This window comes from Epinephelus moara, chromosome 21 (assembly GCF_006386435.1).
Source record: "Epinephelus moara isolate mb chromosome 21, YSFRI_EMoa_1.0, whole genome shotgun sequence".
Lineage (NCBI taxonomy): Eukaryota > Metazoa > Chordata > Actinopteri > Perciformes > Serranidae > Epinephelus > Epinephelus moara.
Window position 1 is genome coordinate 19,672,209 of NC_065526.1, and position 24,942 is coordinate 19,697,150.

The 24,942-nt window shown below is 42.4% G+C and overlaps 1 protein-coding gene across 2 annotated transcripts; it reads right to left on the minus strand.

Annotated features, from left to right (window-relative positions):
* Positions 1–726: 726 nt before the first annotated feature.
* Positions 727–8,115, minus strand: erich2 (glutamate-rich 2). 2 transcript variants are annotated; one of them, XM_050032707.1, is made up of 12 exons: positions 7,973–8,115; positions 5,609–5,651; positions 5,414–5,462; positions 5,237–5,273; positions 5,107–5,143; positions 4,955–5,003; positions 3,330–3,366; positions 3,156–3,244; positions 2,963–3,084; positions 2,732–2,789; positions 2,565–2,636; positions 727–1,086 (listed from the first exon to the last, which is right to left on the minus strand). In XM_050032707.1, the coding sequence occupies exons 1-12, from the start codon at positions 7,978–7,980 to the stop codon at positions 887–889; spliced, it is 801 nt and encodes a 266-aa protein (XP_049888664.1). In that variant the 5' UTR covers positions 7,981–8,115; the 3' UTR covers positions 727–886. The 2 variants fall into 2 exon arrangements, with proteins under 2 accessions (XP_049888664.1, XP_049888662.1); XM_050032705.1 differs by having other exon boundaries at positions 5,107–5,146.
* Between the last annotated feature and the right edge of the window lie 16,827 nt (positions 8,116–24,942).

Sequence of the window (24,942 nt, forward strand, 5' to 3'; positions counted from 1 at the left end):
GCTGACATTGGGCGAGAGGCAGGGTACACCCTGGACAGGTCACCAGACTATCACAGGGCTGACAGATAGAGACAGACAACCATTCACACTCATATTCACACACGGACAATTTAGAGTTAAAAATTTACCTGCATGCCTTTGGACTGTGGGAGGAAGCTGGAGTACCCGGAGAAAACCCACGCTGACACAGGGAGAACATGCAAACTCCGCACAGAAGGGCTCCCACACCCTCCCCGCCCAAATGAAAATCTGGATGTTAAATACACAATTTTATGTCAAAGCCATGGGGAGCCACTGGAGAGGGTCTAAGAGCAGCATAAGTCTCCAGAGACTCGGGTTGCCTACCTGTCCTAACCACAGCTAAGTGGTTTTTGTCTCTAAATCTAACCACATTAACCACAGCGTTGTTGAAATAAAGAAACATAAAGTTTTACGCAATAATGTACAAAATGTAGCACAACTGTGGTTTGCATTAACGTACAATGCCAACATTTATCGTGACGACTGGGTTGCACAATGGGAAAGGTGACCAACAGCTACATTGGACCTTTCTCACAGCAGACTTTTGGACTTTTCATGTCAGGTACAGCACAGGTGAAGTCAAACAATTACAGAAATATGTATTTGCTGTTTGGAGAAGACGGGGCTCAGTTAGAAAATATCATGTTTAGCTTTAATTTTTTTGTATTTCCAAGTACAAAAGTTTCCATGAACAAGAGCCTCAGCTTTGTCCACAATAAATATTTATTAGCAGGTTTTCACAACGTCTACATAATGCACAAAGACTGTGCAAAAAAGTTTTGTAGATTAAAATAAATACATTTCTCCAATAGTTATAAGATGTTGTTAGCAGAGATATCTGGTGACAAGAACTAATGTCTCCTTTTTAGGGGGCGATGTGAGAAGGAGGACACGGCTTGTGTCTGTTCACTTGCTTTTCTTCTTCATCGTCATCTGATGGTGAGGAGGAGGAGCAAGATGAAGAGGAGCAGCTTGAACTCTGAGATGACTCCTCGTCACTCCCAGAGTCGCTGTTATCATCGTCGTCATCTTCATCTTCCTCAGTGCTTTGCTCTGCCTCTTGCTCTAATGGAAAAAAGGCACGACACAAACTCGTGTATGAAATTTCATACCAACATATTATTCAATACACTAAATGTCATGAGGAGTAGAGCCGGTGGACGCAAACGCAGGAGGCTGCAGGCAACAGGAACTCAAAGAAGTAGGTTTTTATTCAAGGTTTGTGCAGACAAACAACATCATCAAGGATCCAATAATAACTGAACTGAAAACCAGAACCACATACAAACTAATGTGACGAGGGGATTAAGTGCAGGTGGAGAGATGGGTGTAAGCTCTTTCACACCTGCCCTGTTTGGTTCAGTTCAATCAAACTCAAGCTTGTTTGCCCCCTAAGTGCGGTTTGTTTGGACCGGTGTGAAAGTGTTCCGACCTGGATCTGAACCAACTGCAGTCACATGACACATTGTTTGGGTTAAAGATGAGCATGTTACAGTCCTGGAGGATTATTAATGTGCACCTCCTCCTGTACTGCCTTAATATGCACATTCAGCACATCCAATGCATCAAAACATTGTTTTCTAGTTGGAAAACGGTTTGACTAAAATGAACAATGACAGCAATATAGTCCACGATGAGCAGCGCTAAAATCAATGACAGCAATATAGTCCACGATGAGCAGCGCTAAAATCAACCTGCGTAGTTGTCCCTCCACTGAGACATTTATCTTACAAGTGTACTCCTCTTCAACGTTTTGTTTACTTCCTGGATTTTTCACACATGGAAATTCTGACCAATCAAGAGCAGCTTTCTCGCACAAGGCATTTGATCTGGTCTGCTTGTAAATGCTGCTGTGAGAACACGAACCAACTCTAGGTAATTATATAGCTTTGTGACAAAATGAGTCCCTGATTCAGACCAAAGCAAGACAACTCTAGGTCTGAAAGCACCCTAACTAACGCAGAGCAGACTGTGACACTGAAACAGTATGTGAGATTTTTTAGCGTCCATATCTTTGGTCTGAAACCAACAGTGTGTGAATTGCATTTCATTTCCAGTGAAATATTACAGTATAACACTGGACTCTGTACTAGAATAATAAAAACCCACAATGCAACGAGGCACTGACGACAGCTTTCAACTAACCACTAAATTATACATAATGTAGATGCTACATATTAAAAACCAGTGATTTTATCATGCAACTATTGGACTATGTTTAGTCACAAAAACACTTTGTTATGGTTAGGAAAAAAGGCATAGCCTAAATTGCCTGACATAGGGGCAGAATCACAGTTGGAAACACAGCAACGTCATAGTAGAAGTGCTTGAAGATGCCGGTAGCGATTACTTTGGCACAGGTTACCGTGGTTACGTGCCTTCAACTGGCACAGATGCTCTTAGGAAGTGACGTTGTAATTATAGCTCAGATACATACAACTGTTAAGTCTCACAAAAGCATGTTGCACATATTGGATATGTAGTGTGCAGTGTGTGATTTCAGACGCAGCGCTTGTGTCTGTATGGATGGACTCTCCTCTCACCCTCCAACAGCTTCTTGTGGATCAGCGGGAGAAACTCAGAGGCCTCAGGATTGTCTGGCTCATAGATGAGGACTGGAATGAGGAGAGAAGAGGCAACGTTGGCTGACTTCACCGGTGGCTGGTTTATTGATTGACAGACATACGGGTGATGGCTGCAGGATACATACTCATCTGACACAGCTTGCTGGCCAGCTGAAAGTCTCTGTCCATCACAGCTCTGAGGAACTGAAACCACACATTTTCACCTGAGTTTCAATTTCCAAGAATATCCAATGTTGAGTAAAAAATATATCTCTGACTAAAACCAAGGATTCAAATGATTTTCTGGCATTTAAAATAAAACTAAACGACAGTTTATCCCGCCCTCTCAGCAGAGCATGAGTGTGGAATAACTTTACCTCCATTATCAGCTCCACTGGTGCCTTAATGTCTTCATCATCAGCGTCCTCTTCCTCGGTCTGTTCTTCCTCTCCAGGTGCGGAGAGAGGCTCAGCTGGTGGAGGAGAATGCATCGCTCCGCCTGACAACCATTAAAACCATCATCAGCTTCTTTCTTGCCTCATTTCTTACTTTGCATTTACAACAACATACCTGTTAGTGCTGAGCCTGGAGTCTTCCTCATGTCTTTCATTTTCAGCTCGTCATCGGGCGCTGCAGTCGGCTGTCTGTGTTCTTCAACCCTGTAATCACATTTAAGACTTAAAACTGAGTGTTGGTGATATTTCATTTGTCTGATCACCTCCTGTGTGAATTCAGAGTACAGACCTCTGTGATATGTTGATCAGTTCCTCTGGTGAGCGCTCTGCAGGAGAACCACAAAGATACAAGACATTTCATTTAGACAGCAAAATCCTTGCATTGATTCTAAATATTTTTCGGCACCACAGATAGTAGTTTTTAAAGGGAAAGTTTGGATTTTTTGAAGTGGAGTTGTATGAGGTACTACCTTAGAGAAGCTAAGAAATGTACTGCTATGGATGGGGGCAGCAGCAAAATGTATTTTAGCCACTTAAAAAAAATCAATATCAGTTTAAGTGTACGCCATATTTTGAATATTTTCACCACTTTACCTCAGTGCAGACAGCGTGTCAGTACTCCAGTCTGCTTCTCCAAACTGTGTGCATGCTGACTGTGTTCTGCTGTAGGTAATACATTGACTATGGATAAGCAAACTTGGAACCCATCGGCTATTGGTCTGATGATAATTAGCTTCTTGGGCTGAGGGCCAATATTTCAGCGGATATCCAAGTATATAATATAAAGTATAAATATTCAACTCACTGTAACAGTCTGGAGTAAGGATGCAGGATGGTATCGACACATCATCGGTATCGGCCAATATCGGCTTTAAAATGAACTATTACAATCGGCCAACATGCCTTTTCTTAATTTGCACAATTAATAAATATTACCTACATTGAAAACCACTGTACTTCATGTCTCCATCTGCTGGTGTGCCACTACGATAAGAGTATGCATATATAATATGATGTTAATTCCACTACAGAAGAGACCCTGATAATTACTTAAAAAGAGACTGGAAAAACAGTTGATATATGAGTATCGGTATCGGCCCCTATTCTGGAGATAAGATGAGGAAAAATGACACAGATAGTAAAGTTTACTTTTGGTGTAACCTGACTTTGTTTGTGAGTCACTACATTTCCCAGAATGACTTCTGATTAATTCAACAAGCATGCACATACGCATTCATCCATATGCTTATGGGAGTGATGAACAGCAATTGCGAAAAAAAGTTTCTCATTCATGATGAGGCAAAGCATGCACTCCTCTACATGTCTGAGGGTTGCATTGCATTTTTGTCCTTTGAGACTGATTTGGGTTAAGACATTGTTATCCTTGCATGTTCAGACACAGACTTCTCTCTGCTTAATCGTGAAATAGAACTGATGAGGTGAGTCCACTGTGAGATATTCTGTCAAGTTTATGCTGTTTGTGTCCACTTCCTGTTTTATTTTTAAATATACTCTGATTGCTTTTAGTGTTCCTTTTACTTCCTGAGTATTCCCGCCTTTGTTAATTACTTCATGTGTTTCACCTGTGTCTTGTTCCACTCACCTGTGTGTAGTTAGTACTCAATGGTTGTGTATTTAAAGCCCAGTGTTTCCCCTATCCAGTTGCCTGATTGCCATTGTTGCCCTAGTGTGTCCATGCTCTCCAGCCTTTTCCTTGTGTTTGATTCCTTGGTTTTTGACTCTGCTTGGATTAATGGACTTTGCTTTTTGTTTGATTTCCTTTTCTGCCTTCACGTGTTTGACCCCTGACCTCCTAAGTAAAGATTTGGATTTGATAAACTGTTCTTGGTGTTTAGGGTTTTCCTCTGCAACTGAGTCCAGTTTTGTACTCGATCGTTACACACTGTCACATACCATCTGAATCCAGCACTTCCCCACTTGGAAGCCCAGACTTTTGAGTCTCCTGGCAAGAAACGTTAAAGAAATAAAAGAATTTCATTACAGCAGTGAAGCAAATCATGTTCCTGTCAATCCAGCCTTGGTGCCGTCTATCTCAGAATGCCCACCTGTACAGAACGAGGCACTGCGTGGGCAGGAAGGCTCCTGCTGGATGCAAAATGGGAAAAATAAAGATACTGGATGAGCATGGTGTGTTACGACAGAAATGTATGTTTGTAAAGATGGAACTTTTCTCACCGAGGTTTATCAGAGACTGCCTTTCTCTCCACTTTGTCTAAAACATAAAATACAATCATGAAAAAGGTGGAACTCAAATGAATTCTTGTGTCTCATCATGTCAGTCTTAAAAAAAAAAGGAAATAAGTCTGGATGTGATGTTTTGTTGACGGACGTGAAGTCTGAATTACATCTTACCTTTGGGTTTGTGCGTCTCAGCATGAGCAGAGGTGACTCCTGCTGCCACCTACGTCCAGAGATCGAAATTAATAATCATACAGTGAAGTGTATATGTGTCTAACAACACAGAATATCCACGATGTATATTTCATACATAGAATATTAGAGTGTTGTAATAGATCAGACATGTTGACTCTTTTCTGTAGTGTTTACCTGTTTCTGTGAACTGGTGGACGATGTCCCCAAACACTCTAACCTGGACATCAAATCACAGCAGTGAAAAAAATGTAAATGTCTGTTTGTAAATTAATCTGCAGGGGTCATAAAATCCTAACGTTTCCATATGGGGTTAAAGTTTATATGTGGCACTTCAGTGTTAGCTAGCAGTGGTGGAAGAAGTATTCAGATACTTACGTAAAAGCACTTATACCACGCTATTAAAACATTCCTCTACAAGTAATAGGCCTCCATTCAAAACATTACTGAAGTAAAAGTATATCTCAGCAGAAAGCACTTACACTCTGTTTTCCTATTCAATCTGATGTATTTGGATTCATATAACTGCTGCATTAATGTGTAGGCCTATATGTTGTATTTTACTGCTGTTCATGTTTAAGGTGGAGCTCATTTTAACTTAATAACTTTATATACTGTTGGGGAGCTTAATCTACAGCAATGCATCATGGTCTATATGATCATCATATGTTGGTTAAAAGTCAACTTTTCATAGTGTCAGAAAAACAGCCCAGTTTTCAGCTTTGTGACGATTAACTTTCCTGCTGATCGAAGAGGGTTTTAAAGAGTTTATTTATCTTTAGAGGAATGAGAATTTTCTTAATACATGAAGGAACACTTCATCCTTCAGTTTAGCACAAACTTTCAACATCAACACAACTGGAGATTCATAGTTTTCACTGGACAGGAAGGGGATAAAAAAACTGTCATCTGGAAAGCAACTAAAGCCATCAGACAAATGTAGTGCAGTAAAAAGCAAAATATTTATCTCTGTGATGCAGCGGAGTAAAAATATAAAGTAGCATAAAATGGAAATATTTAAATTAAGTGGTACAAGTAGCTTCTGAGCAGTGGCGTACGGTAGTTCGGATGGGCCTGTGCACACACTCTGTGCGTTCCAATTCCCATACTACCACACTATGTAGTATTCCAGAAAAAGATTTAGTGTGTCCCAATACATAATATGTCAAATGCCGCATGCCAAAAATACCAGGATGATCTACTACATCTGGTCGTATTTGGCAGTATGCAAGCCAGCATGCTTTTCTGGCTATTCTGACCCACAATCCTCTGCACAGCGAACGACACGTTACATGGCCTGAGCTGCAAACAGATGACAGTTGACAGCTGTCAGAAAGTCACAATGACGGTTGACAGCACAGTAACAATAGGAATATTAATTAAGTAAAAATAATCATATATTACAAACAACAACAGGACATAACTATAAAAATAACAACAGATAACTGCAGAAGTAATTTCACTTTTACAAATATGTCAGAATCTACAATCTGTGCAGTTATAACTTTAAAGTTAAACTACACACATTGCAAAGTAACAACAGCAGAGCTCAACGGGTTGATCTCTGTTTCTGAATTTTGTGAGTGGCGTCTGTTTTATCTCCAAGGTAACGTATATAAAAGAGAGGGTCAAAGCTCAGGGTGTAATGTTATGAGACAGTAGTATGTCCCGTTGTGTGCATACTGCATGCAACAGTATGTACATTTAAGGGCAGGTGTAGTACATACTAAAAGTAAAGAGAAAAAGTATGCTGGCCCTAGTGCCAGATTTTTGGTCCAAACAGTGCCTATATATTTTATAGTATCCTAACATGATCAAATACAGACTTGAAGTTGGACAATATCAACATGCATATTACCAATCATCACTGCAAATCTGTATATGACTAAAATACCAAATAAAATAAGAAATTATTAATTATATAGATTTTAAAAATAGTTTATTTATAGTTTATATAGTTTATGTAAAATCGCTCCCTATGGGCACCTCCAACCCCCACCCCATGGGCCCCAGTGCAACCATACAGCCTACATCGTCTACATTTACGCCCCTGGTACTAAATGTATTTAGTTACATTCCACCACTGGTATATAGGGACTTTTTACTGTACAGTGTCTGTCTGTTTTAACTTTATATTAACTCTACCCTAGTTTTGTGTTGCTTATGTTTGGTAGGACAGTGTGGCTTTCTGTTTTGCCTTCTGAATATCCTGTATCTGCTTTTAATTTATTTGTCAAAGCACTTTGTAAACTCTGTTTTTAAAGGTGCTATATCAATAAAGTTATTATCATTATTATTTCTTAATATTATTTAAGGCTAAAATGGTATTTTTTTAATCAAAAGTTCAGGTCCACTTATTTGTATTTACCGTTATTTTATTTATTATGACAGCTACAGGCAACATTGACGGTACTGAAATACATTACTGTGTCATTAACCATCCTGCTCATTAACATGGGTAACGTTAGCTAGTTCAGAGCTAGCTAATATTAGCAGGTAGCTAACGTAACATACCGTAATTAGCTGACACCAGTTGCTCACCTGCTCATTGAGGAAGATAAAGCGGCATCAACTCAAAGAAATAAGCGGTGAAATTCTTAAATTTTCCTGTAATGTCGGATAAAGTTTTCTTGTTTATGGCTAACCCGGCTAACTAGCTAAGTTAGCTGAGGACAGACGCAACAGAATGCAAACAGTCGTTACCATAGTAACAGAGCTACTCCGAGTCGATGCTGCCTTCAGGTGCTGCCGGAAATGTTGCCATCATTGAAATATGCAGGCCAGAGACAGGCTAATTTGAAACACGGATAGTTTAGAGTACTTGTAACATTTCAACAGCTTCAACAATGCATCTGTTTCGCTTTATTCTGTGTTCTGATACTGAGTATATATGTACATTTACCCCAGTTTATATCTCCTTCAGTTTGCAACAGTATGGTACAAAATTATTTGGCTGCTTTGGGATATTTGTGACATAAAAAACCCACCAAAGAAGCATTTGAGTGCACAAAGAGTCATGTTTTTATGAGTTAAGCTCAGAAATGTAAGATCTCGAAGGCGTCTGTTATAGCCCCCTCTCTTACACATAGCCGAGCTGTTTCCGTCCACCCTCCATGTCGGCCATATTTCATCCAATAAGTAGCTGTAACTGCTACATTAGCTGCGCATACATCGAAAGAGCTGCCCTCAGTCTTGAATCTGTGTGTGTGTGAGAATGTGATGATGGAGGTATTGTGTGTGTGTGGTTAATAGGTTCAGGTCTCCACAGTGCTTGGCTGCATTGTTTCACGGTTGTCTTGTAATCTCAGGAAGATATAAACTGTCAGACTGACAGGCTGAAGGCTTCTCACAGAGACTAAATGAGCACATGACTGACAGGCTGTTCATTTTCTTCCACAGTTTGAAGCACTGTTTATAGAAAGGTGAGGTTAGTTTGCAACTCCTACTTCCTCACACCCACACACAAACACACACACACATCAATTAGGCAGTGCAGTGAAGTTGCTCAGACTGAGCTCTCCCTTGAGATCCCTCTCATGCCCAGTGACATGCCACTGAACCGTGTGCATGTGTGTTTAAGTGAGTGTGTACGTGTGCACGCTCCTGTGTGTGTTTTCTTGAGTGTAAAAAGTGGAGAGGAGGCAATCAGTCTTATGCAGAGTTTGCCCTGTCACTGCATGAGCAAAAGAAACCCAGCAAAGAAACAGACAAAAACACATCTATCAGTCACAACTACTGTCGATATCTCACAGAATGTCATTTAATCATTAAACTTTTAGATTACGGTTTCAAAAAATGGTAGAAATTAACATGCAAACACAAATATAATGTGGAGGAAAGAGTTAGAGTGCACACAGTCCTACCTGGAGGTTACTGACCCCTGAAGTCTGTTAATTTGTTGTGAACATGTTGCATTCATTAACTGTTGCTAATGTAAATCTGTTCTATGGTTCTTTCTCCTGCCAAAATAAACGTCCATTAATTTCCTTCGGCATTGCAGGTGTACAATTCCAAGAAGCCAGACAAATATACAGGACACCTTTCATGCATGAAAGCAGAAATAAGCACACAGAGTTTGGGCTTTAACACCTGCAAAATGCGGTGAGAATGAACACGTAAACTGAGGTATGGACAAATTTAACCTTGTAAACTGTACTGAGCCACCTCATGCTGTGCAGCCAGACATTGTTTAAATACACATAACTTTATTTCTACTGATTCTGTTGGAGATTCCAGTGTCTGAATGGCTGAATGGTAGGAAATGTGTAGCGATTGCAGTTCAATCAGAAAAGACAGAGGAATGAAGTAAAATTCAAGTTTGATACAGAATATGGGTGAACACATAAACAGATGATCTGAGCTGATTAAGATTTAACAGAGGGTTTTGGCACTTGGACACCAGAGGAAGATTTTTTTGTGTTCAAGGAAATATACCCTGATGATATGATGCAATATGATGCTGTGACTTCTGCTCTGTTTAACCTCCCTGACTTCGACCGACAGCACAATGTGAAACCTATGGGAATGCACCCAACTGAGGGTTGGCCCTCCTTGGCCATGGAGGATGGCTGCAGCCCAAAACTGGCTAAATATCAAAGGCTGTATTTAAGGACGCATTCACACTGGCGCTATTTGGTCCACTTTAAACGAACCCTGGTCCGCTTCCACGGATAGATTGGTTTGTTTGGAGTGGTGTGAATACTCATTTGAACTCTGGGGTGGACCAAACAAGCGAACCCTGGTCTGCTTGAAAAATGGGGGTCTTGGTTCACTTGCAAGTGAACCCTGGTGAACCAAAGAGAGGAAGTGAACCAAAGAGAGGAAGTGACGTAGAGCACAGTGCATTTTGTGTAGAACTGGGCGAAGCAGAGGTAAAAAAAGAAAAAGTTGGAAAATGTCTCGTGGGCAGACATGGAGTAGTGAGGAGGTGCAGGTGCTTATTGATATATGGTCAGAGGGCTATATATCGCAGTTGCTTGTGGCTACCCACAATGGATTTCCGTTTTCGGTCCTGGCCAATCAGTGAGCTGGGTTTTCTTCTTCTTCAAGCTTTTTTTCTTCCTGGTCAGTGGTCGTTTCAGGCAATACCGCCCCCAAACGAGCAGCTGTTGTAACTGTGTGACGTTGTCCAGGCGGTTTGGTCCACTTTAAAAAGTGCAGTGTGAAAGTGAACCGAACCAAATGAAGGTGTGAAATTTTTCAGCATTCCCCGCCCGATCGAACTGAATCCCCCAGACTATCCTGGTGTGAATGCACCCTTAATTATGGACAGCAGGCTACAAAGAACTTGTGAACCTTTTGGCTGGATATATGGTGGATGAAATGTTGCCTGTCTCCACAACTTTCAGACAGATCTTTCAGAGGCACGAGGACCGCCGGGTAAAAAATAATTTGCAAGTTACCTAGTCGTAGCTGTGCTTAACAGAGATTATCCTGACATTTATACGGAGGGGCACATGCAAAGTCTGAATTTTGAGGAGAAAGGGAGGGAGTAATAAGCAAAATAATGGTATTACTTTTTAAAATATGTGACCAGTAATGAGTAATGGATTAAATTTTTTTGAGTAACCAGCCCAACATTGACATTTGCCTTCATCTAAAACATGTTTCCAGACCCAACTGATCATGTAAGACCTGATTTTACAGAAAATGAGTCTCCTGATGTCAAATGTCAAACACCAAGGTGGAACATGAGCTGCAGAGGCTGCTCTGACGCTGTCACCTTGTTTTTATGGAGACCCCCTCCACCACCACTACCACCACCTCCTCCCCAACAACAAACAGACGGAGAGAGCCACAAAATGCACACACACACACTCACATACACACAGCACCAGCAGCCCATCAGGCACACCTGCCATGGACGGTTGATGGGAAAATATATTCTGCACAGACGACATGATAACAGAATCATTTCACACCCCAGTGATCCTCGGCACATTCCCTTTGTGTGCATGTGTGTGAGAGCACCAGCACACACACATCTATTAGTGTGCTGGCGGGTTGTATGTACTGTATGTGCCTTGAGAGACTCTGCTTCTCACAAATTTCCATATGATGAGCCCCGAGGCCGTCTCGACTGCAAAGGAGAGAGCAGAGCAGGACGACTCAAAACAGCATTTCACAATGTGGAGAATGTGGAGCATGTATCTCTGTGATGGAGCGCCACTGAACATACTGTTCCCATCGTTAACGGGGATCAGCATTAACAAAACGAAGCAACATCATGCTGTCGTAACGACTTCATCTATGTGTGTGTGTGTGTGGCACGTTGATGCTCATGTTGCTGTGTCCTCGGGCACACGTGTTTATGAAGCATCTGTGCAGGTCTATCAGTGTGATGTGGTGTATGACGATCCATCCTCACGCCTCACAGCCTCTGGCAGGCTGAAGGCTAATAATAAATGCAAATTACAATCAGAGGAGCAGATCGGAGCTGGAGAGGATAATTGCTCCATTATGGCTGTGTGTGTGTGTGTGTGTGTGTGTGTGTGTGTGTGTGTCTTGTATAACAGAGAGAGAGAGTAGCCAGGTACTGACGTCACAAACAGACGACATAATAGGACAAGTGAGGTGTTACAAGTATTGATTTATTTGTTGGCCAAAATTCTACTTTTCCAGTGCGAGGGCCAAGTGAGGCTAATTAAAGTGTGTGACGCAACTGCTAGGCACAAATCAAAAGACACAAAGGCAGGTCTAGATTACGAGCTGCTCCTGAACGCCACAGTTTGAAATCAGTGTTTGAAATACGAAACTCTGTGGATGTTGTGTAAGTAATTCCAGTAATTTGTCTCTTTCAGTGACATTCCTTCATTAATTTATTAGGATCCTCATTAGCTTCATCAAAACAAAGGCTAGTATTAGTATTTCTCCTGGGGTGCATACACACACACATACACACAGAGAAACACACACAAATTACATTAACAGACACCATTTCACAATGTACAAAACCAGATTCTGGGGTTCAAGCCATTACAGACCTTTAAAAGTTAAATGCGACAAAGGATCAAAACCTTTGACAGACCTTTGATAGCTTCCAACATCCACATTAAACATGACTAACAGGTTTTATGACGTTTGGACAGACGATCAGTCATTATCGACCAAATCTCTGTTCTGTTCTTTGGCGATACCATCACCCATTGATCATTTATGAAAACAGTTTGGGGACACGCTTCAGCAGGTTCATTAAGAACTGGACAAACTGTCAGTGATTTAGGGACTGTTCGTTATTTATGAGGGGGAGGGTGTGGTGCAAAAAGGTGAAGGCATCATGTCAATTAATTTTTAAGCCAGTGGTTCCCAACTGGTCCAGCCACAGTGTCCAGATTTCTCTTTAGTCATTAGTTTAAGAACCACACACTTTAATATATTCAGCGTCATATTTGCATTTAGCCATGTCATCGAGCTGTGTCTCTGTCAAGTAGCTGTCCATTAGTCACTCACTCTACAGCAGCAAATGGGACTTCAAAATGAAAACTCTGTGCTGCAAATTACTGTACTTCAAAATAAATTGTATTTTTTACAAACTTGACATGTTTGCGGGTCTTTTGCGGTCCATTCAGAATGGACCAGTGACCCACTTTAAGGGTGCATTCACACCAGGATAGTCTGGGGGACTCGGTTCAATTGGGCGGGGAATGCTGAAAAATTTCACACCTTCATTTGGTTCGGTTCACTTTCACACTGCACTTTTTAAAGCGGACCAAACCGCCTGGACAACGTCACGCAGTTACAACAGCTGCTCATTTGGGGGTGGTATTGCCCGAAACGACCACTGACCTGAAAGAAAAAAAGCATGAGGAAGAAGAAAACCCGGCTCAGGACCAAAAAAGGAAATCCATCCCCTTCAGCCGGTTTGGTCACCACAAAAACACCAAACAAAATACAACGCGCTCTACATCACTTCCTCTCTTTGGTTCACTGGATAGTTCGCTTGCATTTCCCACTGTAAGCGAACCGCACCAGGGATCACTTGCAAGTGAAGGTGCAGAACCTCTTGCAGAAGAGGTTCGTTTAAAGCGGACGAAGTAGTGCCAGTGTGAATGCGACTGCAACCCACCAAATGTACAGTTTCTGCTTGGCAGATGCATACAGTCGTTTTCAAGATAAACATCAGTGAAACACCTATCTACGTTTATTTCATACATTTTACATGGTGTCACAGTGTGCACTCCCAACCTGCCATACGTGCCATTCTCTTAGTTGACCCAGTAAATTTCCATTCACCATGTTTCTTCACAACACCTACCTGCCAGCCTATCACCTGTCCACACATCTCCTGCTCCTGTCAGTCCACCACACCCACCTCATCGAGGCAACTCTGCTTACCTCTAGATCATTACCTCCTGCCAGTATACGCTTCACAGACTCTTGTTGTCAGACTATTCTTTGTTATTCCTGTGCAAGAGCTTCCAGTGTGTGTTCCCAGACTGCTTTCTTGTTGCCGACCTTGCCTACCTCTGATTCTCCTGCTTCGCCTTCACCTGTGTCCCGGTAGGCCGCAAACCAAGAAACTGACTTTTATTGTTGTTTACCTGCCTGCTCAATCTGTGATTGCCAAACAGTATATAAGAAGTCATTACAAACTGTCTTGCCTGCTTTTGGTGCTGCTATTGGGTTCAAACCACACTCGTTACACATGGTTACGTTTAGTCAACAAAAACATGTGATTAGGCTTGGTTTGTTTCTACATTCATACAGGAAGTGAACAGTAGGCTCCTGCTGAAAGTCTAATGTTTGTTGGACCCATCCACCCCAACCACCTACCCTATAAGAACTTTCCAGCTCCTTATAGTATCTTGTTACTGACTGCACTTCAAACTGACGCCATTCAGCAGTGTATCATACCGCTGTGACAGGTGGCTTTTGGCAACAGTCACTGACAAAGTGGTGGTATTTGACATTTTCGTAATAAGAACGGACTGGCTCATCTTAACCCTCATGGGGGACATTTAATTTGAAAATGGTTTATTTTAGATCCAAATTGATTATTTCCAGGGATATAACACTTCCTGAAATATATGTACACAGTTGTAGACATTACTGTCGCACCCCCACTTTAAAGATGCCTCAAAAAAAAAAACCTGGCTCAACTCACCCCACTTTCCCCTACTGCAGAATCCAACCTTGTCTCATTCTGAGATCGTTGAAATCCAGCACTTGGGCAGTGACTTGCGGCATCAGACACTGATGAAAAAGCTGTCCTATAACGGTGGCATGATACGCGGCTGGTTGCTGTTATAGTTGAAAGGCACTCTGCAGCATCAGGGGGGAATGCAGTAGGGCAAGAACGCAAGTTCCCAAGTTGGTAGGGTGGGAGGGTTGTTGGATGGTTCCAACAAATGCGGACTTTCAACTGGGAAAGCGGTGTTTGCTTCCCATAACATTCGAAAGCCAAACCCTGTTCTTTTTTCCTAAACCCAGCCACATGCTTTAGTTGTTGGAGAACGCCAATTTGTGGTGTTGTACTGACGTGGGGCATTTATTTTGAAAGAAACTGTATGTAAATGGTAAAATTTCCTGTGAAAACTGAAGTGTATTTTGCAAGAGGACAATGCATGTAACAAGCGTAACTTGACATGCTGTCCCAGAGCGTCAAAAACCAACACACCCAGGGTACCTTTCATGTCGTATCTAGACACTGAAGATCCATGACCAAACATCAATATGTGACGAGGTCGGAGTGAGAATGTGTTGCAGAATCTCATATAAAGGGCCGTCAGTTCTGGAAGACAAATCTTGAATTGTTCTCTTAGGTAACACCGTCTCATCTGATTTACATTTATCAGTTCATTTACTCCATTACAGGTCCAGGAAATAGTCCTCACCTCTTTCCTTCATTCATTGCATTGGCGCACACACACATACAGTAGCAACACATCAGTTTATTATATTTGCTCTATTAAATCACTCACTAGTTTGTGTCCTCGTAACATGAGCCGAGGGCTTTTACTGCTAATATTTATATTATTACCCATGCTTTGCTTTTAATGTGAAATCTATTTAAGAGGATGACTCCAGCCTTGGGCCCTTTATTATGCGTGTCTGTATGTCATCATCACAATCATCATCATCATCATCTTTGACTTCGTAAGCACTGCTTCACTTACTGTTTCCATTTCCCTGCCACACAGCTCTCCGATGGAGCCGGCCCCATCTGTCTCCCTTTCAGCCCATTCATCATTTCCTCACTCATCAGCTCTGTATTTCTTCATTTTCTTTCCTCGCTCCGTCTCTGTCTCTCCCTTGCTCATCACCCATTTCAGGGGGTTTTGCGTTCCACCCCTTCCTTCCGCTACCATCCATCTGCCTCCCACTTTTCACAGTATCCCCCTTTTCCACGCTTCATTTTCTGCCTCTGTCGTTTCTCCCGGCCGTCCATCCATGACAGAGTCTACACGGGCTGACTTTATGAGGCGACTGGATGAGTGAATTTTGCAAAATGTCAAAAAAAGGTTACGTCTTGTGATCAGATGATGAAACTGACCAATTAATCTGTAATGATGATTGTGCAACAAGAGGGAGTCCGATGTCCAGGCCAAGATGCTCTGCACAGAGGAGTTGAACAGTAAAGCAGCATTAAAAATAATCGTAGTAAAAAGTTATAAACCATTAAGAGACACACATATTCACACCATCTGAGGGTGCAGCAGAGCCCTTTGAAAGTGGCAAAAAGAAGTGAAAGAGTAGAGATGGTACAGGAGGGTGGATGCTTCATAAACCAGATCTAACAGAGATCCACAAGGCTGGTTTTTACCTTCAAGGAGATTCATGAGACAAAAATGTGAGACTGTGCTCTCCACTCTACATCTATGTCTATTTTTTTAGGGTCATTTCCTGATGATGATGGTGGCACGGTGGTGCAGTGGTTAGCATTGTCGCCTCACAGCAAGAGGGTTCCTGGTTCGAACCTGGGGTGGGGAAGCCCTTCTGTGTGGACTTTGCATGTTCTCCCCGTCAGTGTGGGTTTTCTCTGGGTACTCCGGCTTCCTCCCACAGTCCAAAGACATGCAGGTTAATATACAATATCAATAGGTCAACAAAATAATCCCCTGGGATCTATATATATAAATCAACAGGTGATTTCCTTCTTTCAGTAAAATCCTAAATGACTGAGTTGTTTTTTCCACCTGGACCTTTATGCTCTGCCATTTCTCCTCTAATCATCACGCTGTAACCTGTGACAGGCTGTTATGATACCACAACTATCACACATTCACATATGTGTAGTTTTTTGTCGAGCCGCGAGCATCACGTAGGTTTACATCACCAAAGGTTTATGACAAAATCAGTTGACGACACCGACTCCCGTGTGCGTACAGCGAGAGAGGAGAGGAAGAGACGCTGTGCTGCTGCCAGAGGAGCCGCTGAATGAGTTCCCTCTGAGCAGTAAGTCACTAAAAGAGTCTGAGAAGTCCGGGGCTGTTCATAAAACATTCAGGACGCCACAGTTTATTCCACACTACTGAAGCTGCTCCTCTTTCTGGAACCACCGCGGAGTCTGTAATAATTTCAGCCATGTTTGTTGTTGCTGTGGGTTACAGTATGACTTCAATATGTCAACAAGTCAAAATATTGCAAGTGTCATGATATGAAATTTTCACATGATATTAAAAATTATACGGGTATTATTGTGAATGAGATGATGTGGCACACTCCTGCTGCTCCCCTTTTTTTTTAGAATTGGATGGACTCAAAATCCCCCTTTTTTTTACTTTCAACGAACAGAACAATAAAACGCATCAGACTCAGTGTGCAAGATTTATGTGCATAATTTTTATCCCATGACAGCTTAAAAAAGTATCGAAAAGCTTGGAACTCATACTCTGATGCATATTTTGTTACAAATATTATTTTAAACCTACCTTTTTTGGGCCACTTGGGGACAGCAGAACATGCAGAAAATCATATATTTTCACCTCATAAGCAAACAGTTGCCTCGTATTATATTGAGCAGATATGGAGCAACATTCACATTCATTTTGAGGCTGTTCTGGCCACTTGATGAACATTCACTCTTTTATGGCCTTCAACAGCTCCTGGGGGAAAAACTTGGACTCTTTAGCTGCTAAATGCTCCACTTTGTTTACCAGCTAGTCGCCAACTTTGTTGTTGGGCCATCTGGTCCTGGACAGTGCACAGTCTGTGTGTTAGAGCTTTATCACTGTAAAGAAGCAGCCTGCTGCTGCTGGAAACACGGCTGATGAGAGGCAGGAAACCAAAACAATGAGCCAAAAGAGACTTAAAGGCTCTGTAGAGCTTCAGGTGGTATTTCATTCACATCCACCCTTTTTGCATCACGCATTTTTATTTCATCCATTGTTTACATAACATTAATTAGTGCGGCTTTAAAGAGAAACACTTACGATTCCAAGCAATCACTCATCAGTCGCTGCAGCTAACACGTGAGATGGCAAAATGTCACCTGAGGAGAAACACACTCTCCATCCTTTCTCTTCCCCTCCACCTCCATGTCTTTCACTCCATCTCTCTCTGTCCGTGACGCAGTTGAATGATGATGTAATTTGAGTGACAAGTGAGGAGGCCATTTGAAACAGCCTGAGAGGCCAGGGCAACAGCTCACCTCTCAGTGCATCATGTGGTGGGGGGAGATTATAAAGATTTATTCCTCGGGCACTCCAGCGGCACTGGCATGATTATGATACCATAACACAAGGTGCCATAAAGAAAATGTTGTCAGCTAAATGAAGAGCAGAGCACCAAAATGTGCTCGCCATTACATGATCAATCACACCTGTCAAGCTCGTAGCGCTCCATCAAGAAAGCTGTCACTGTCAGCTGTCTCCAGTTCGTCCCTCGTCCCCGACTTTCTCTCATTTTTGCTTGTTTCCCGGTCACCTGGATGTGTATGAGTGTGTTTCTGGGTCATTTTGTCTCTTTTCCCAGGCGGCCACACGTCTGGCATCCACAATACCTCATGTGAGCGCTGATAAGAGGTGAAGAATTACCAAACACGGTGGCCACATGCTGGCTGAGATCACACACACAGGGCCCCCCTGTAATATTTCACAGCGAGGAAGAAAGGGATGCATACATCATTCTGACAGAGCCAGAATGGAGAGAGACATCCCTCTGTTATCTCCACACACACACGCACTGGCAGAGATTTATAGTACAAGGCTTTAATGGCGCCCTCACACACCTCTCCCTCTCTCTGTGTACCTGTGTCCTCACACACGGACACACAAACACACATCCATCCATCATTCACCTTCCTCTGTTTTTCCTCCGCCTCTCCTCTATCTGCTGTCCATCTCACGTCTCCCTTTACTTCTCATTCCTCTCCTCCATTTTCCCTTTCCTTCCTCCTCCTCCGCTCCTCCCCACACAGCTCCTAATTTCTCTTTTTTCGCTCAGTTAATTGAAATACAGTAAAAATAAAGATGTCAAAGTCTGGCTCGGTTCAACCATCATCCTGAGGGTGAGGAGGAGTTTATAGATGCTGTCAGGTGAGGAGGAAACAGACTCACACTGTAACACCAATGTGTTTTTATAAATAGCGTAATGTTCCCAATAAACACCACGCTGACAGCCATACATGACTCTCTAATGGGGAGCGGTTAAACCTTAAACACAGACCATTTACCCTTGTGATTTATAGAGCAGTGCTTGCAGCCACCGGGCAGGACTGATCCTGTTTATCCGCTGTAAAAATGCTTGTTGTGATGCTCGTATCATGCACACATGTACTGTCTCACGTTTGCAGGTACACCTTGAACACGACCATCAATTATGTTGCAGATTAAGGACAAATGTATGTAGTCAGATATGATGTATCCACCAAACTGTGATCTTAGGTTGATATTTAAATAAAGTTTAATCAGCACACACACCACAAGCGAACAAAACAGTGGACACTTCACCTCAAGATAATTTGAAGGTGACTTTGGAGGTTCAGTGTGTGGGATTTATGGGCAGAAATGGAAATCTGTTTCCTGTTTTATTTTGTAGATTTCATTCTCATGTGTCGTGTCTGGTTTTACTTCCTGTCTTTGTGTGTTTTCCCACCTGTTTTCTGTCACACCTGTCTGGTTAGTCCTTCCCTGTTCCCAGAGTCTTCCCTTCACACCTGTTCCGTGATCCCGGTCTTACTCCAAGGTCATTGAAATCCGACGCTTGGGCAGTGATTTGCAGCAACAGAAACCAACGAAAAAGTAAGGAATTCTCATACCATTAGAGCACGTAAAGCCTGAAATATCACCTCAACACAAAGCATTTAGCAGCGAACCCGGAGGTCCAAGCGAGCACAGCCTCTGATGCTAGCGCTAGCAGCCAGCCTCGCCAAGCCACACTCGACCAGGCGTTCAAACTGAGCAAGTCTACCTGCGACCGACTAACTAACTCCGTCACAAAACTGACTGCAATGGACTGTGGACCAGTTTTGGTGGTAGAGGACAGGGGGATAGCTGTGTCCAAAATCCAGCAGCTTTACTGCGACACATCTGCCAAAATTCATTTGATCTAAAATTTCGTAAATACTTTCACAACAAAAATTTATGTATGTGATTATTTAGATTAATTAATCACAGATCATGTAATTAATTGACTTGACGTGAATTAATGAATCTGAAATTTTTAAAGGGATCCCCGCCCGTGCCACAGACCTCACTTTGAGAATCACTGATTTAAATGACTGACAGGAGACAATCGTTTTCTCTTGACCTTCTCCAGGGTTCATAAGAGCAAAGAGGAGAATCACTGTGCCCCCAAACATCTCCACTCGGGGATCGTATCAGCTGAACCAAACTGCTCTTTTCACAATACCTTTTCTCTCCTTATCAGCGATGGAGATGTTATTGCAAGGTCACCGGAGACGAAATCTCTCTCTCCGGTCTGTCTTTGTCCGTTCGTCCTCAACAAAGTCATAAAACATCAGCACAGAGAGATGTCCCCTGGGAGGACGGTATCTGAACACACTCTGAGTTTTAGAGTCTAATAACTGACATTAATGATCCACGCTGTGTGTGTGTGTGTGTGTGTGTGTGTGTGTTTGTGTCTTTGTCTCCTTGTGTATATGTGAGTGTGTGAGTGCCGTCGTATCTGACATTGATTGGCTGCAAAAATGGTAATCGAAGATCCATTTCTGCTTTTCATTTTCACCTGAACATCAGCTTTTGTATGCAGGAGAAGTTCGCTCTCCCTTACAATCTCACACACACACTCAAAGCAACACACACTTTACACTCTCACGTACACACACACCCTCTCGCCCTTCAATACAACCCTATAATTTGCCAGATGCGGCGAATCGCTGGTTACTATGGCAACTACAGCGGGGAGAGTTTTTCGTTTTTCTCAATTTTGGCAATAGGGCCGCACACACACACACACACACACACACACACACACACACACACACACGGGCATCATGTGATCATGGCTGAGATGCTGAATGGAGGAATGAATCAGAAAGCAGCTCTGCGTCTGCAGCCAATGGATGCTGACGACAACCGGTTATGTGAAATCAACCCATAATGAAGTGAAGGGTGTTCATTTTAGCGAGGCAGGTGGACTGTTGTGGTTTTTGCTGAATGGAAACACACACACACACACACACACACACACACACAAATACACACTCATGCCACTGAGGGCATCACAAATATGGATGAGGACGGCAGATTCTCTGGAGGAGCAGGCGGGTAACAACAGAATGAGCTGAACTGACACTAACACTCTTAGACAAGCTCAGTGAGTCACTGTATTCCAATACAACACACACACACACACACACACACACTGATGCAGCAGATGCAAATACTGGTTAACAAAGAGTTAACGGTTATAATGAATTTTCAGAAATGCCACTCTCAGATGTTTTGCGTTGTAATTACTGCGTGTGCCGTTTAAAAGACACAACCTTTAAGATGCTAAATGAAATACTGCTCTTTCTAAAATAAACCCCAAGTCATCAGCTACTCCAAAAAACGGGCGAGAGCTGAGCCAATGAAAGCACAGCAGGGGATTATCCTCACACACACACACACACACACACACACACACACACACACACACACAGTGCTGCATCTGGTTGCAGCTGATAAGAGGAATTTTCCTCCCCTCAGGGAATCAAGCAAAAGGAGAACACGACAGTAGGAGATGTGGAGTGAGAGGTCGGCACACGGGGGGGAGGGGGAGGGGGAGGGGAGGAGAAGGGGACCGGTGGGTGGGTGATGGCTGGAAGTTGAGGCGTCCTCGTCATCACTTACAGTAAAACTAGATCAGACATGTTGTTTAGTTTAAAACCTGTGAGTGTATCAGTGTGCAGTGTGTAGTGTGTGTGTGATACCAGCTGCTTCAGGGAGCTTCTATACTTCACAGGCTGGTTTAGTGAAATGGCAGCTAATCAATAAACAGCATGTAGACAAACACACGCACACATCGCTGCATCCTACATCTGCACAGCTTATTGAGGAGCTGTGGTTATCCACAGTGACCTGAGTTTAGAAAAACACTGTCACACTAATGATACCAATAATAACACTTCAGCAACACCTCGGACTGAGACCTTCTTGAAGAGGTGGTCTCGGTCTGGTTACAAATGAACTCTGGTGTGGTTCGTTTGTGGTGAGAACGTTTTCCGACCTGGATCTGAACCAACTGCAGTCACATGACACATTGTTTGGGTTAAACATGAGCATGTTACAGTCCTGGAGGATTATTAATGTGCACCTCCTCCTGTACTGCCTTAATATGCACATTCAGCACATCCAATGCATCAAAACATTGTTTTCTAGTTGGAGCCGCGCCTCGTTTTCAAACTGTATGGTTTGACTAAAATGAACAATGACAGCAATATAGTCCACGATGAGCAGCGCTAAAATCAACCTGCGTAGTTGTCCCTCCATTGTGACATTAGAAAGTGTCACATTTATCTTGCAAGTGTACTCTTCTTCAATGTTTTGTTTACTTCCTGGATTTTTCCTGCATGCAAATTCTGACCAATCAAGAGCAGCTTTCTCACACAAGGCATTTGATCTGGTCCACTTTTAAATGCTGCTGTGAGAGCACAAACCAACTCTAGGGAATTTTATGACTTTGTAACAAAATAAGTCCCTGATTCAGACCAAAGGAAGCAAACTCTAGGTCTGAAAGCACCTTTAGTCTAGTTTTAGTCGACGAAAATTCATGATATTTTAGTCAACTTATAGTGATAATGTTTTCTATATATTTTTAATATTTAAACTAACTCAGTGAGGCTAATTCATGTATCAGAAGGTGAAGGTGACAGATTGTACAAAAATTTAATTCTGCAAATAATTTCTATACACTTGCAATCTGTCATTTCTCCGGCATTGTTTGACAAGTTAAATGGGTGATTTACGAACACACACTTACTGATCATCATTTCAAAAGCTCAACATCTCTATTTATGCTCTCAAAAACTTTGACACCACAAATAGCTAACCTGAGACAACTAGGATTTGTACCAGCTCTGACTGTTAAGAAGCAGAAAAATAACTTCATTAAAGCCTGAATTTTTCCTTCATCTGCAACATGATAGTCTGGAGGTTCAAACTAAACTTTTATCTCTGTCAGAGAAAACTGATCAGATCAAATAGCATCAAACCTTCTCCAGTCTGGTCCCAGTGGAGTCCTACAAGGATCAGCTGTGAAGTCAGGCGGCCAGTGGCTGCTTGCTTCGCTGCCGTTCAGCAACTAACGTAACTAAAGTAATTTAACATAACTTAGACGCTGCTGCAGTCTGAAAAATCATCATATTTAGCGATCAACAACGAAACAAAAGAGGCAAACAAGGCAAAATAGCAAAAAAAAAAACCTAGAAAAAAAAAACAACTTACAAAGGGCAACTTACACACTCAACTAACATTCACATAATGTTAATATGACTTTATGTTTGTCAGATAGGCCACATGAATTTAACTGAGTACAGTGTCAATCATTTATGTTGCGCTGTGTGTTTTCATTTCTACAGTGGCAGCTTTTATTTGTTGCATATTTGTTTTGTATACTGTACAGCTGTACTTGCTTATGGTAAATAATGTATAAAGGATGGGGGGGGGGCCTCCTGGCAGATTTGGTTCCCCCCTCCCAATGTTGACTCCATGGTTACGGTCTTGCTTAACATCCTGAATTTGACATTTCAGAAAATTTCAGGCAGCCCTGGGGATGCCCTTGATTTGCCCTTCAGAGGCCGTGGCGGGGACTCCAATCTCGTGCTGCCCGCACATGTCTTCATCTGAATCATACGTGGGTGTCTTACGTATGTCTGACGATCACCAGCCCGGCAGCATCAGCTGACAAAGATCCGTCCTTCTCTGCCTCCCCTTTTCGTTTCCTGTCAAGCTATGCAAATTTTGGATTTAAGCTCTGAGTCTGCTTTGCGGGGGTGTTTTAAAGCTCCAGCCAATCAGAAGCAAAACTCTGTGGCAGGAATTTACATAAATCTACATGGCTAATGTACTGTGCAAATTGAAGGAGTGACACTGTGACTTCACCTTTTCTCAGCAGCGATAATATAATACAACAACTGACCTTAAACCAAAAATGTAATCGCCCGCTAAATCCGTTCATTTGCTCTGCAGTCGGACTGAGAGGAAAACAAACTGCATTTGTTTGTGTAATTGCCCATGAGCAGAGAAAGAGATGGAGGGAGAAGGAGGACGTGTGAGAAGGGAAACTAGTGAATAAACAGAGGAGATGGATGAGTCTATTAAAGCGGTGGCTCATCCAGGCTATTAGGAAGCAGAGTGAAGGAGTGTGGGAGAAGAGGATACATACGTTGGGTTAATGGCACTAAATACAGACCTAAACGGAGCAGAGGAGTATTAGAGATTATTATAAATGTACCCAGGGGTGTCACCCGGAATTATGGGCCCTCTGTACTCCTCCTCAACTCTGCACTGCCCCCAGTGTTCCCCTCCATCATAGTCCTCCAAAAATGGCAAAGTTCTACATCTGACAATTTGCCAGAGGTAATGTTGGCATTGTACATTAATGCAAACCACATACTTTACGCTTTCATGTTCTTATGCAGCAAATACACTGAAATGATATTAATATAATTATTAAATGATATATTTTGGGCAGGGCAACACAATGGTTTGAGTTGAAGGTGTGAGAAAGAATAGTATCAGTAACATTGTTAACACNGGTTCGTCCTTCACCTTCTCACAATGATCCCACACTTTGGACTTCCTGCACGACATGTTATTAACTAGCCTGTGGAATAACCGCAGGTACCAGCCCTGGAAATTAGGGGCTCTACACATGCTGCATCTCTTGTGCCTTTTCTGTGCCGGTTTTAAAGAGCAAAGAAGCATCATAAAGCCTATTTACCTGAAATCCTGAGTGCAAAGCTGATCTTCTTCCAGGTGCTGTTTGTAAGTGTGCAGGCCTATTGTCTGTGGGACAGATGTAAAGCTCTGGGTAGCCCTGCACTAACATGATCAACTTTTCCGTATTTATCAGACTGAATATTTACAGAAGAAGGGAAAGATATCTGTCAGCTGTGATTGGTTTGT